Raw genomic sequence first — 13506 nt, forward strand, 5'->3', positions numbered from 1 at the left:
CATATAAATCTAGCCCTTGTTCCACACTTGAATATAAAGACATTTGTGGTTGTTGTACATTCACCGCGGATTGCCTGCGTGTAATTGCGGACTATAGCGATAGATAAGACCTTTGGAGCAAAACAAGACAGAGTGTCATGTAACCCATGGTGTCTTCTGACATGTCCTATCGATCCTGTTCATTGTGTCTCCTGCACATATGGGGGAACTTCTGTCAAACTGAACTTGTCTGCCCTGTACCAGACACACTCGGCAAGCAGGGAGATCAGCTTTCCCAGGGCTGAGGCACAGGGCAAAAATTAAAACACTCAACACCTGAGCCACACTCCTTGACATCAGAAAAGAGAACAACCTTTTACGTGAAAATGTAAACAACACAACCTAACTGAGCAATTCTGTCACCTACCCATCAGCATTACATCAGCCGATCACTGACAATTTGTCCCATGATATATGCTGTTTTATATGGATAGGAATGGATGTGTTTCTAAGCAGGCTTATCAGAATATTTAGTGAGCATTATGCATCTGATAAATCTTATTTTTTAAAAAGTGAAAAGGGTTTTATTAAAAATCCCTGTAGATACATTTACTCACGGTGAAACTTGCAAGAGTAAGATAACGGCCGACACTCCTAACACTAAGGCCTAGATTCAACTGAAATTTGTCCTTGAAAAGTATTAGCTAAAAAATATACAGCTTGTTGAGTTTGATGATCACCACAATTTTTTTTTTCATTGACAAAATATAACATTTGCAATAATAATTCATAAAAATAAAGATGACTGGTGATTGAATTTGAATTGAATTTAGGCTTTAGCTTTTTATTTCAGTGAAAAAAGAGGAGTGCAATATACAGCCTTTCAGAATTAAAAAAACATTTCTGAAATAAATAACTCAAAGGCTGTAAATTCTGAATAAAAAATCAAGAAACCGACCACCTCCAATCACGTTGAGTTCTGAATGTGGCCTTAATATGTTGTGGTCTAGTTGTAGCATAGGCCATGATCTTCCATTTACTTTTGTGTGTTAGCACATTCAACACATTCACTTGTATTTATAATTTACTGAATTGTAATATTAAGGATTATTAGCACTTATGAAGCATCAACTGTTCTTTCTTATGTTGGTGATAATTCAAAGGATTCAAGTACATTTTCCTGATTGTTACTGGTAAAAATGTTACTATACAATAACAGCTTGTTATTACTGTCTGTAAAATATATCTGTTTATATTTTTATATTATTCACTTTACAGTTCTGTCATTAGGAATGCTCTTGGCTAACAGCAGTAAAATGTGAATGAACTGCAAATACAACCATCAGTGGTTATAGAGGGAAGGGCCACAGTTAAACATCTGTCTTGCTGCCATAGCGTGTATATTAGTCTGATTGAATGGGTCACAAATCTCACTTAAAATCATGTGACATAAAGCACTTACACTCAGGCATGCTTAAAGAGAGCTCCAGTTCTGAAATCCAAATTTAACCATATGTCCAAAAGTCTTATGTTCAGTTCTACAATCTCCTGTATTACCCTAAATCTGATTAAATTTGATCCAAACAGTCTTCACATATGCTGACCACAATCTCTTGTCTTCCTGCTTATTACTTGATAAAAACCCCCTCGGGGATTTGTTTCCACCACCTGTGCAAGTCTTTTTTTTTTTTCTTCTTCTTTTTTTGCTATTGTGTATTTTTACATTGCTGTATTTGTTATTTTTTCACAAAAAAACGATTTAAATTAACTGAGCTAAACTAAAATACTGCTCTATTAAAATTATGCGTTTTACCATCGAGGATGCTTGCAAACATCCAAGCAACCTAAAAGAAGTGGCATTTAAAAAACAATGAAAAGTTTAAGTAAAACTGTATGGTAATAAAAAATAAAATGTTTTCTTTAATGTGCACAGAAACTGCATGATCATAAACAGTCCTAATATAATTATTTGGTAATGATTGTGGCCAGATGATGACACAATAACAAGTACAGGCATAAAATATTGAAAAATAACTCGATGCAAGCCATACACCAGGCAGAAACTAGGTACAAATAAGAATAATAACAAAATGCAAGCTGTATAAAATCTTAACAAGATGACATTATGACATGCAGCAGAAGGATAGTTGTGCTAAACCTGAATGATATTGAACTCGGACTTTAGACTGCACTCTGATTCATTACGTCTGTTTCATAATACTTCCTCACAGTGTGGGGTGCATTCAAACTGAGTTCTTTTCCTCTGAAGTGCGGGGGCAAATTAATACTACTTTATTTCCCAAATAGTCCCCAAACACTGGACATTTCCTCTTTTTATTTGAGCACAAATGGAAACACGGGGAAGACTTCATCTCGGATGGCGACGTCTGAAAGGGTGGACATGTGCAAAAAGTGCGAACACAATTAGCATCAAACAGATAAGTCCCCCTCTAATCCTGTTTACGGTCCGCGTCAGGCAGATGTGCCAAGATTGATTCGGACAGGGTGCCGGCTTACTGTAGTGTGGAGGAGAAGGAGGAAGGGGAGGAGGGGGAGGGGCAGACGAGGCTTGTATGGGGGGCGGGGCAGGGAGTGATCCTCTCTGCCCTGTTCTATTCACCCAGTCTCCCTGAGCGTCCTTTCCCTCTACGCTATACTTAAAACAGGAGTGTGTTGCTCGTCGCTGTCTGCCGAATGCTCCGTCAAGGGAGATCATCTTCATTCCCTGTAATTAAATGGATTCTTTTGTTTTCCCGAGACCGCAATGGGAAGGGCCTCCATAGATAAATAAATAGCAATATATCCAGAACCATGGCTAAACCGTAGCCTGAACATGAGCAGGTGGCGGCGGGTATCTTGCTAAGTAATGTGAGAGGACAGTTAATGTTCTGAAACACGGAGGTGCGACCAGGGCGCCCCTAATGAAGAGAGGGTTCTACATGAGGAAGTGCAGACATATTTAGTGCTGGAGTCAGGGTGTGTGTGGAGCCTTTAATGCCTTCTTGAAAAGTGCTGTTAATGGAGTTTAATGGGAGGCAATATTATATTAATTGTTTTCAGCAGGAAAGTGATGGAGAGCTGGAGACCCAGAGTCGCAACAGTACAGACTGGCATACTATCCTCTAAAAAAAAAAAAGTTTAAACATGTCTAATGCTGAATTTGTTGGTACTAATAAATATTTTCAGACATTAATCTGGGTCTCCATCTCTCTCTCTCTCACTGTCCCTCACACATACACACATGTACACTATTGTATTTACAAACCATGCAAACAAAATATAACTGAATGTATTATATACACACATAGACACACTAAGAGACCTGCGGTACGTAAACACGGAAACATAAACGCACGTACCCACGCACACACAGACCACAGGTGCACTCATGTTCAGCCTGCTGTCTGACTCTTTGCACGTCTCTGTGTTGCTGCAGGCGAGTCGGACGCTCGCAGGCACGAGGAGCACTTGGAGCTGAGGGAGGTGTTCGCGGTGAAGGTGAAGAGGCGCCGTTCCATCGGTCAGCAGACGGGCGGCACGCTCCTGGGCCTCACTCTCTTCCGCTGTGTGAGGAAGGGCCCCAAACTCAAGGACGAGGCCCTCCACCTCAACAACCTGAGTGCAGACCACTGCGAGGTTTGGTTCAAGCACCTGAAGGAGATCATAAATGGTACGAGCTTCTCCACACCTCACCACAGCTACACCAATCAGGACCAAGATGTGGAGATACCAAGTACAGAACAATTCCATGTATCATGAAAGGTTTAGTTGTGTTTATCTGAGTACTATAAAAAACCCGTAAGTATTTTAAAGACTGGAATATACACTATGTGAGACTGCTTTAAATGCATTTCTCATTTTGTCATGCTCACATTCTTTGTGGAGGTTTGAATTATGGCCTATGAACTGTAAAATGCATCAGACCAAAAGCTATGAGTTTCTAGTTAAGTTATGATCCAAAAACCTTTGGTGCTCTTTATTATGCTGCTCTTTATTATCCTTGAAATAAGTATATGTAAAACATGGCAGGTCCTAACAAACCCATCTCACAAAAGCTAAGTTACCGCTGCAGTGTTTTTTCAATGTTGTGGTTGTGAGAAACCTGCTTGCTCTGATGGGCGTGTCACTGTGCGGTGTTTCTGCGGCGCAGCAAGCCACGGGCTCCGGCTGCCAAGGCCAGGCATGGACCGCAGGGACCCGCCGGAGCTCAGTGGAAGAACAGGTTGGCTCCAGCCACCCTGGAGTTTTGTAATTATCTGTCCTTCTACAAAGATGACTGCCAAGAGAGGCGGGCATGCCATCCAAGGGCCACTGTCCCACCAAATGTGGCAGGTGTCCTCCTCCTGACCCCGAGAGGGTCAGCAGCCGGAGAGGGGGAAGATGGGTAATGGCCTGGTTTGCAGCAACAGTGCATTGTGGGAAGGGACCCATCCTCTGGGTCACTCGAATGTCTCAAAACGCACGGGATTGTCAGAAGACAGCGCATGCATCTTTAAAGGAGCTTTTGGACAAGACAGGGTCTTAATCTATGTTAATCCCAGTCTTAAAACACTGCTGTTCCTCAGATTCATTTCCATAGTGATTAAGAAATTTCTGGGAATCCTCCCTTGAAGGCACCTGACATACTGCTCATGCATGAATTGGCTGTTGCTGCATTATTGCCGTGTTGCTTAACTGAGTCAGCACAGCTAATGCATTGCAAAGTAGCCCCCCTGGTTTAGTGCTATCGCTTAGCAACCCTGTTGCTCATGGGGAATTAAAAGATGTCATTTCTCATTCACCCACTCCAGCAGTAGCACTTGTTTGGCCTGGCTGTATTGTATCTGTAAGCCTTTATCCTTGCAGATTCTCCTCAGGGAAAGGTACAGTAGAAGTTGGTCAATTTCAGCACTTTTGTCTCGGGCTGTCAGTGTGAAAGTCCTGTCCTTTGGTGTGAAAACGGCACTCTAGAGTCGCGGCTACGTAGCTTTTTACGTGAATGTATTACCATAATTAAGATCTGATGCCTAAAGAGGCCCAGAAGGCCACAGCTTAGACGTATTTATTATCAGGTTGAAAAACGCACAAATGTAAGAATCAATGGCATGTCTGAAAAAACACTATGAATACACCTATTTATATTTACGTCACATTAGTTATCAAACAAGATAATGAGCCTGAAATTCTGCCTGATCGATCACGTCCACATCGGCGGACACACAACTCGGAGACATTTGCAACCGGCGCTCAACCCGAGACAGCCCCCGGAAGCGCCGGGGACGTCCAGCGCTCCTCAGCTTGATGGACGGGGGGCGCACCTCTGAGCGCGAGGTGATGCGAAAGAAGCACCCTTCCCCCGCTCGCCTTCGTCATGATTATCTGCCTGTTTTCCTGAAACAATCAAGGCCTGATTAACAAAGACATGCCGGCACCTTGCACTACATTAGGTTCCCACATTAGCCGACCTGGGAAACGCGTCGCCCGCGCCACATGTCACCGCGCATGAACGACCGCTTAAATTATACCTTCATGCCCCCTCACAATGGCAAATAAAAGATGGCGCTCCCTCTCCTTCCGTCCGCGGGGGGGATTATCCCTGTTGTTTTATAGGCTGTTAAGCCCCCCCCCCCCCCCCCCCCTCGCCCCCAGGGGACATTCGGTGCGCTGGGTCCCAGGAGCTCCACCAGCCTTCACCTGCTACGCCAGTCCGGCGGGCGCAGGCCCGCGTTTCCCAGGGAGCCTCAAATAGCATCGCACAATGGAGGGTGTTTCCCAGCTGATGTTCTCTCACAAAAGACTTCAATGTTGGAAAGGAAAGGTAGAAGAGCTCACCTTTTCTCTTTTGAGAACAAGAAAACGGTTTCTGAATGGTGGAGCTGCTCCTCAGCGTTGGTGGATCTTGACGCTTGCCCCACGCTTAAACACGGTGACTGCTAACAAAATCAAACCGGTACCGGTGGCACCCGTGCGGCTTGAGTTGATCTCCCTCAGCGCAATGCTGAACTCCATTTTCAGAGATTGATGGGCTCGTTTCTGTCGGGCCAATGCAGTCTTCACACTTTTTCCACCTCTGACTGGGCCTAATAACATGCCATGGTGCATGGTGCATTTAAATGATAGGAGTAGGCCTTGTTATCGTTTAGGTGGACAGCCTTAAAGGAGACAAGATGCAGAGTAAGAAAATCTTTCATTTCTGCAGCATCATCTTCAAATTCATGTGTGGGTTGGAATAAGGCATGGCTTTCAGCTCCATTTGCTATTTTAAGAACATCTCTGTTAGTTAATGGGACAAAATCTATGCTTGTGTTTACAATTATTGGGTCATAATGCCATTTGATGTTATTACTCTGCATTTGTGAATGTGTATTTAAGATATTTCCATCAGTGCATGGGCAATATCCACCAGCAGCCAATATCCACTGGCAGCAGCTGTGCGGACACACAGTGCTCTTTGCTTATAAATGAGGTCACGTGGTTTCAGCACCTGATTACAGAGCGTTACATATTAACAGGCAGATTTTCCATTAAGTCACCTGCTGTATTCATGGTGATGGTTCCTGACCACATCCTGTTAGCTGCTATCAGCTCATGCAGTTTGGATGATGGAAACTTGTTCAGGCAGCTCTGAACAGCAAAGGGGGCCCAATAGCTATCGAGACCCTACATAAGCAATAAGTTAGGAAACAATAATGCAAAAACCAAGAAGGTCCATCTTAATGAGTATTTTAGTTTTACATTTAGACTTAAAATCTTATTTCTGTTTCTTTTTTGATAAATAAGACAAAAAGATTGCAAATCTGTTTTACCCATTTCAAGATTTGCCCATGGGGTAAGACAATTTCAAGGAAAAAGTAACTTAAAACAAGCTAATATTTTGTACTTGAGAACAAAAAAAAAGATTTTATTTCTCATTACCAGGCTAAAACGCTTAAGACCAGACTTTTGCTGTGAAAAGATAAGGAGATTGCGACTGAAGCTGAGTGAATGAGAAACGGCTTGAGAGGAGTAAGAGAAGTAACAAGGGAAAGAAGCTGTGAGAGAGAATGAGACTGTGACTGGGAGATATGGATGAAGGAGTGAACAAGTAGGGGAAGGAGAGAGAAAACAAGTGGATGAGGGTTGGATGGATGAGACAAGTGGCTGAGGGGGAGAGTAAAGTAAAGAGTTGAGGGAGTTAGAGGAACGGAGAGAGGAGAGAGTTAAGGAGTGAAGGAGGAAAGGGAGCAAAAGAGAAAACTGTGATGGAAAGAAGGAGGGTAGAGGGAGCAAGAGAGTGAGGCACGAAGGAGTGGGGGAGGGAGGGGGTGATGGAGGGAAGGGGGGGAGAGGGAGGGAGGGAGGGAGGGAGTGAGGCCGTCTGTTTGAGGAGCTCTCTGTGGAGGTGGAGGAGCTCGGCAGATGTCCGTCTCCGCAGCGGAGGTATCGCAGTGCTATTACTTTCTCAGAACTGAGAGCGTCAGTTTCTCATTCTATTCCCAGAAGACCCCTCTCATTTTACCGTCTGTCAGGCCTAGTTTCGCGTTGGAGGTGTTGACTGCCATTACGCTGCCACAGGACTTCAGTATCTGTGAGTCCACACCTCCTGAGCTCTTCCTCAACATGAGAAACAGCTCTAAGAACACATAAATATATGATAATTTCATCTTTTCACAGACTAGTAAATGCCAAACTATTAGGCTCTGCTTCTGGAAAGTTCTGGTTCAAAGTAGACAATTCAGTTGGTGTAAGTATGAAGCAAACCAATTTTTATTAAAGGTGAAATATCAGTACATAATTGCATTATTATATTTTTAACGGTTTTAATAATGTGTAAAGCATCAGCTGTTTAAAGACATGCTCCATTAATCTTCCTGCTGATAATGGAGACTGGAGCCAACAGACATGCAAACACTAACCGTTACACATGACAGACTGGGGAGTAATGTTCCAGGTTTGCTTTAGTTCACTCCAGAAGTACAATAAGTACAATTTAGTGCAGCGTCTTTTTTTGTCTCAGAAAATATTTTTTGTAGTTTTTATAGTACTTGCTTTAAAGAAAGTGGAACATTGACATTCTCATTGTCTGACTACCCAGCCACCTCATTTCTGTGAGAGGGTTCTGAGAGAGACACTATGCCATGATATCGCACACCCTGCCCTCACCCCTGCCCGCTTGTGGGGGCAATTCTTGGGCTCCCCCACCGCTAATATGCACTAATGCCAGTTCCTGACACAGGGCCAGATGCCCGGGTTGGCAGAGGATCTGAGGAAACGTCTGGGTGTTCACCCCCGTACGGAGGGTACATGCCCAGGAGGAGGAGTAGGAGGAGGAGGAGGAGGACGCTGAAGACCCCAGGGAGCCCCCACCTCCTGTATGTCGCAAAAATCCCTCCTGGCTACCCCACCCTGCCCAATCCGGCTCTCCGAGGCCCTGACCTTTCCCACACCCTGAAAACCTGGCCCGAGACTAGGAGGGCTCCTGGTCGCACCGCAGCTCGCTAACCGGGGATGGTCACGGAAAGGATGGGACATCTGCTCTTGAGGATTACTGAAAATCGAGTGCATGTCAGCAAGGTTGTGCAGTGCATTGCTTTCTGTAATGTGCTGTATGTGATGTTCACCTCCGTCAGTGTACTCTGGTCTGATGCAATGTCTCTGACAGCGTAATGGAGCTTTCTCCTGTCATACAGTTGCAGGGTTATAAAAATGTATGCATGTCTGATAAACATTTGTAGGTATTTTCTGAGCAGCATTCAGAGAACAGTTAACAGTTATCAGAACCATGAGTGCCTATTTGTACTGGCTCATTGAAAAACAAAATCCTAATTACAATCCCATCTCCTTCGATTAAAGGGAGGTTACTGGCAAAATGGAAGGGCTTCATTTTCAGGTTTGACCTTCAATCGACCAATATGACAAGTGTCATCATCCTTTGGTGTTTTCCTAGGTATGATGGGAAATGTAGTCCCTTATGACAAGTGTTTCCCCCATCATCAGGGTAACCCTCAGCAGGGTTTCACAGCAGATATGGGCTCCACCCAAGCCACTGTTCCTCTTTCTCCCCCCCATACGATAGGAAGGCTGAACAGATGTGTTTACAGCACCATGTGACATTAAGCTGCCCTAATGGTCCTCTGGAGTAAAACAGTAATCGGACAATGAGTCACCTAGACACAGCACATCCCATCAACGGAAACCAGAGCCCACGGGCAGGTGGCTGCAAGAACCCTCCTAAATTCCAAATGTGCTGTTCATCCTTATAACTGACACTGTCTTCTGGCGGGTAGCGATAGGAATAGTTTTTGTTGGAATACTAAGTGCAAGGGATCTTTGTGCAGAATCACAATAAAATCCTTAGGACTGTTCACATTTAAGTTATTCCCCCAAAAAACGGACGCGTAGACAGATTGTCAGTCGGGATTTTGATCGAGTACTATATGAGAGTGTTTGGTCTTTTTAAATCTTTTACCTTTATTTGTTTTCACTGATACCTCATGCCACCTGAGCAAAACCGCGGCCAGAAAAAACCAAGAGAACAGCGAGATGATCCCCCCCGAACCCCCCCGACCGCAAACCGCTTCCCCCTGCCTGGCCTCAGCGGAGGGCTGCCTGTATTGTATTTCAGCGGCTTCATCGGGCACTGATAGAGAGCGCAGAGACCCGGCTCATTATGGACCCGGGATTAGGTACCATGGTAACACCTGGCTGCAGCTGAGCACCTCAGTCAGGGGGTGGAGTTCCTTACTCTGGTTTGCACTGGGGTCACAGTGGAAACACTGGAATGTATGCACAAACATCAACCTGGCCTCACCGTTTGAGTCATTTGGCTTAATTAGCCATCATGGCACCCTTGTAGTTAAACTGCAGAGGGATTCATCAACAGCACAGTACACACCCATCTTATTTTTTTAAGCTATGGATGCTTTGCTCTCTAGTGCAGGGTGTCAAATTCCAGTCCCGGAGGGCCGCAATGTCTGTTGGTTTTCAGTGTGTTTCAGCAGGAGTGATTAACTTAAGACATTGATTGGCTAAAGAGTCACCACACCTTGTTCCCAAGTCCAAAATTAACTGCTGATTGAACGGGAAACACAAATGCCTGTAGACACCGGGGCCCTGCAGGACTGGAGTTTGACACCTGTCCTCTGGTGCCAATGAAGTATGTAAGCATACTATACTTGTATTTTGTGAAGTTCTTGTAGTCAAGCTGTTATCTGTATCTATATCTGTACGTCAACCCCACCTCCACCCACCCTTCACCTCCTGCTGAACTCTGACTCCTGGACTCTCACTTGACCTTGGCGATATTGGCAGTGTGGTGTGCTCATTGGTTAGTTGAAGTGAGAACCTTTATGGGCAGGATTAGGCTTCCATGGACCAAAGACACCAGAAACACCTGAACATGATTTCCTCCACTTGTGGAACGGAAGCCTCATGCTGTGAAGAAATGAGCGGCTTATTGAAGCATAAAATGTGTGAGAGTCTCTGGCACCACATGCTGGGGAGAATACGGAGGAGCTTGTTGCTTATGCACGTTTGGGTAAGCCTGTGTCCTCTGCAAGGTCTTTTCAGGGGGCGTTAGTGTTCGCGTCTCCCCTCTGTGTCGCAGGTTACCAGGACAGGCCCAAATCTCTCAAAGTGTTCGTGAACCCCGTCAGCCACAGGAAGGAAGCCTACCAGCTCTACAGGGATGAAGTAGCGCCACTCTTCAAGCTGGCCGACGTCAAGGCCGATGTCACCGGTAAGCCCCACCCCCCCCGTTCGGCTGGCGCGCCCGCGAGCGCGGCTCGAGTCGACGCATTAGCGCTCTGCTGGGACGCGGCCGGCGCGCGAGTGTGACGGGCTCCTCCCCCTCAGACGGAACTCCCGGGTGAGCGCCATTATCTACGGCGGAATGTCTGCCCTCAGGCTCCCCTCCAGCCCAGCCGACAGCCCCCTCCCCCCACGGCCACACCGCAGCGCAGAGGGGCTCGCGATACGCGGCGTCAGGAAAAACACGCTAGTCAACACTTCCTAATATCTGACTCAGTTAGCACATGAACAGCACTTTTCTGTTATTTGAATAAAAGGTTTGCCCAGTCTGGCAGAGTATTTAATTTAGCCAGTTTATTAGCCCTACGAACACCACCGTATCCTAGCATCAGCACCATGTTAGGTGGTGGTACTATAATATTGTGTGCATGCAGTGGTACCTGTGTGGCTGTAATATCACGGTGTGGAATGTCTAAAGTGTTCTACGCAGATAAGAGTAGGGTCTGCTCTTGGGGAAACTTGACCCAGTGGGAGGAGCAGGTTCCATCTGTTGTGATGAGGGGCGGGGGGAGAGGGGGGTGGTGTTGAGGTAGCAATCCCAAACCCCCCACCTCGTGGTCCCACCCCCCAGCAGGCGGGTCTCACATCAAGAAGATCCCACAATCTGGGCACTAATGAACTCCACTACCTGATTCCAAAAGCCATTTGAACAGTAATATAATCTTCTCTCTGGTAATGCACTCCCAGGGGTAGTGGGGTGGTCGAGGTGGAACCATTAAAAGGTGCTTTGCCTAATAGAAATTAAAGATCTCATTCTAGGATCTGGCCTCTACAAATGGAATTAGAATTGAGAAGACACTTCACATTTGGCTTGAACTACAGAATCATGATGGCTTAACTTCAGTAATAATCCTGGTTTGTGGGAATAAGCCTGTTTGATTTCCATCTATTTGGTGAGAAAGTATTTATGCATTGACAAATTCTGTACATTAAATAAAAATTAAAAGCTGAATATAGGCCAGTGCAGTTTTGCATCTGCAATACATTTCTGTACACTTAATATTTCTGTTCTACTCTGGAAGACCTCTAGTATTAAATTATTCCTAATTTTGAAAGCCGTATATGAGATCACAAGCATTGCAGTTAATGTACATTAACTGCATTTAAAAATACATCTGTCCACTACAGTGGGAGGATAGCAAATTAAAATATCTGTAATATGTGTCTTTATTGCAGCAGATGCTTTCTACACAGTGTTGTTCCTTAATAAAACCATTAACTGCCTACAAATCACTTCAGTCATAGTTTTGATTGACAGATTAAGCGTTAAATGAGGTCCCTTTCTGCCACTGTGTCGGTCATTATTTTTACTGTCAGACACTCCCCCTGCAGGTCAATCACACAAATTGCATGACCAAATGGGAACAATGATTTGTGAAATTAGTTTTCGTATCTGTGAGTCACTGTCGTATATCCAGTCATGTATATACACTACACTATACAATTTAATATATAATACAAAAATATGAGTATTTATATTTGTAATGGAAAATGCATTGATTGTGCATGATTTTGATCTATGCCTGTGTTTAGCTCCCTGTTCATTTTCCTACATTTTGCTGTGTGAATACAGTAATGACTTTTCAGTTTTTTCGAGGAACGTACTGAAGTGGATGAAATGTGACCGCTCTAGCACAAATGCCTTTTCAACATCACTGGTGTCAACACCAGTGCCCCCTCAGAGGACGGTCACTTAGAATCTAAATCTGTGAATCACGTGCTCTTAGTCAATGTGTGGCGAACATATCACACTGCTTGTGTGCATGTGAGTGTGTGCGTGCGTGTGTGTGTGTGACTGAGAGTGTGAGTGTGAGTGTGTGAGAGAGTGCGTGCATGTGTGCATGTGTGCATGCATGTACCTTTCATTACATGCGTATTTTCTTCAGCAAAAAAACATCCATCAAATCAAATGACCACTGTTGACAACAGTCAGTTTGAACTGCCAATATTATTGGATGTAATTCACAGTTGCTGTTGCTCTGTATAAATAGAAAGCTGAAATAAACTGAGACGTTTAAAATGCTCAGTATAGTTATTGTTGCTGTCGTAGATTATAATAGCTGATGATTATTACAAAAATTAATCTGGTATTTGGGACAGACAGGCAGGAGAAATTCATGTTGTCTTGCCTGTACTGAGGCACATTCTTACACTAGAAGTCCATCTGCAGGTGTCACATCAGTCATTGATAATGTTTGATGGGTGCAGCTGGAGCCTGTCTCTCTGGTGGAGGTGCACTGGAATACGTGAAGCGCTGTGCGGGTGCCATCTGTGACATGCCAGCCGTCCTCCCCCAAAACCCCCTTTTCCGAACCTCGCTGGCTTTCTTCTCTCGAGAGGTGGGGAAGGGGAGCCCGCCCGCCCCCCACCCGCCCCCTGCCCCCCCCCCCCACCGCTCTCTGTGGCCAGAGCTTGACCCCTCCAAAAATCAGCTTTTTTTGAAGAAGGTCCTCCCCAGAGAGGATTTCGGTCGTTCCATGACCCTCTCCACATGAAAAAGGGTCCAGGGCACACTTATGAGCGTGGTAGATGGCATCGTTGACCCAGTCTCGTGTTTGGAGAAATGGTGCCATTCCATGCCTATACTGGCTGTTTGTACAAGTCCTCCTCCCGCCATTAAATATGCAAAGAACAACACAAATATAAATTCTGCTTTACAGCCAGCACCATATGCTCCCTTCCAGCCTCTCTGCGGGCACTAGTTAAAGGTGCAAAAGGCAGTCGCTGCCAGCCTTCTGATTTCACTGCTCTTAAGTTAAG

The 13506-nt window shown here is 45.0% G+C and overlaps 1 protein-coding gene across 1 annotated transcript in view; it reads left to right on the plus strand.

Annotated features, from left to right (window-relative positions):
- The window catches only part of cerkl (ceramide kinase-like), a 42297-nt gene that overhangs the window by 9848 nt on the left and 18943 nt on the right, over positions 1-13506 (plus strand). The window contains exons 2-3 of the mRNA XM_035410244.1: positions 3416-3649; positions 10544-10675. Of these exons, the coding sequence (XP_035266135.1) occupies positions 3416-3649; positions 10544-10675 (366 nt within the window). The remainder of the gene's footprint in view (positions 1-3415; positions 3650-10543; positions 10676-13506) is intronic.

Source organism: Anguilla anguilla, chromosome 3 (genome assembly GCF_013347855.1).
Source record: "Anguilla anguilla isolate fAngAng1 chromosome 3, fAngAng1.pri, whole genome shotgun sequence".
NCBI lineage: Eukaryota > Metazoa > Chordata > Actinopteri > Anguilliformes > Anguillidae > Anguilla > Anguilla anguilla.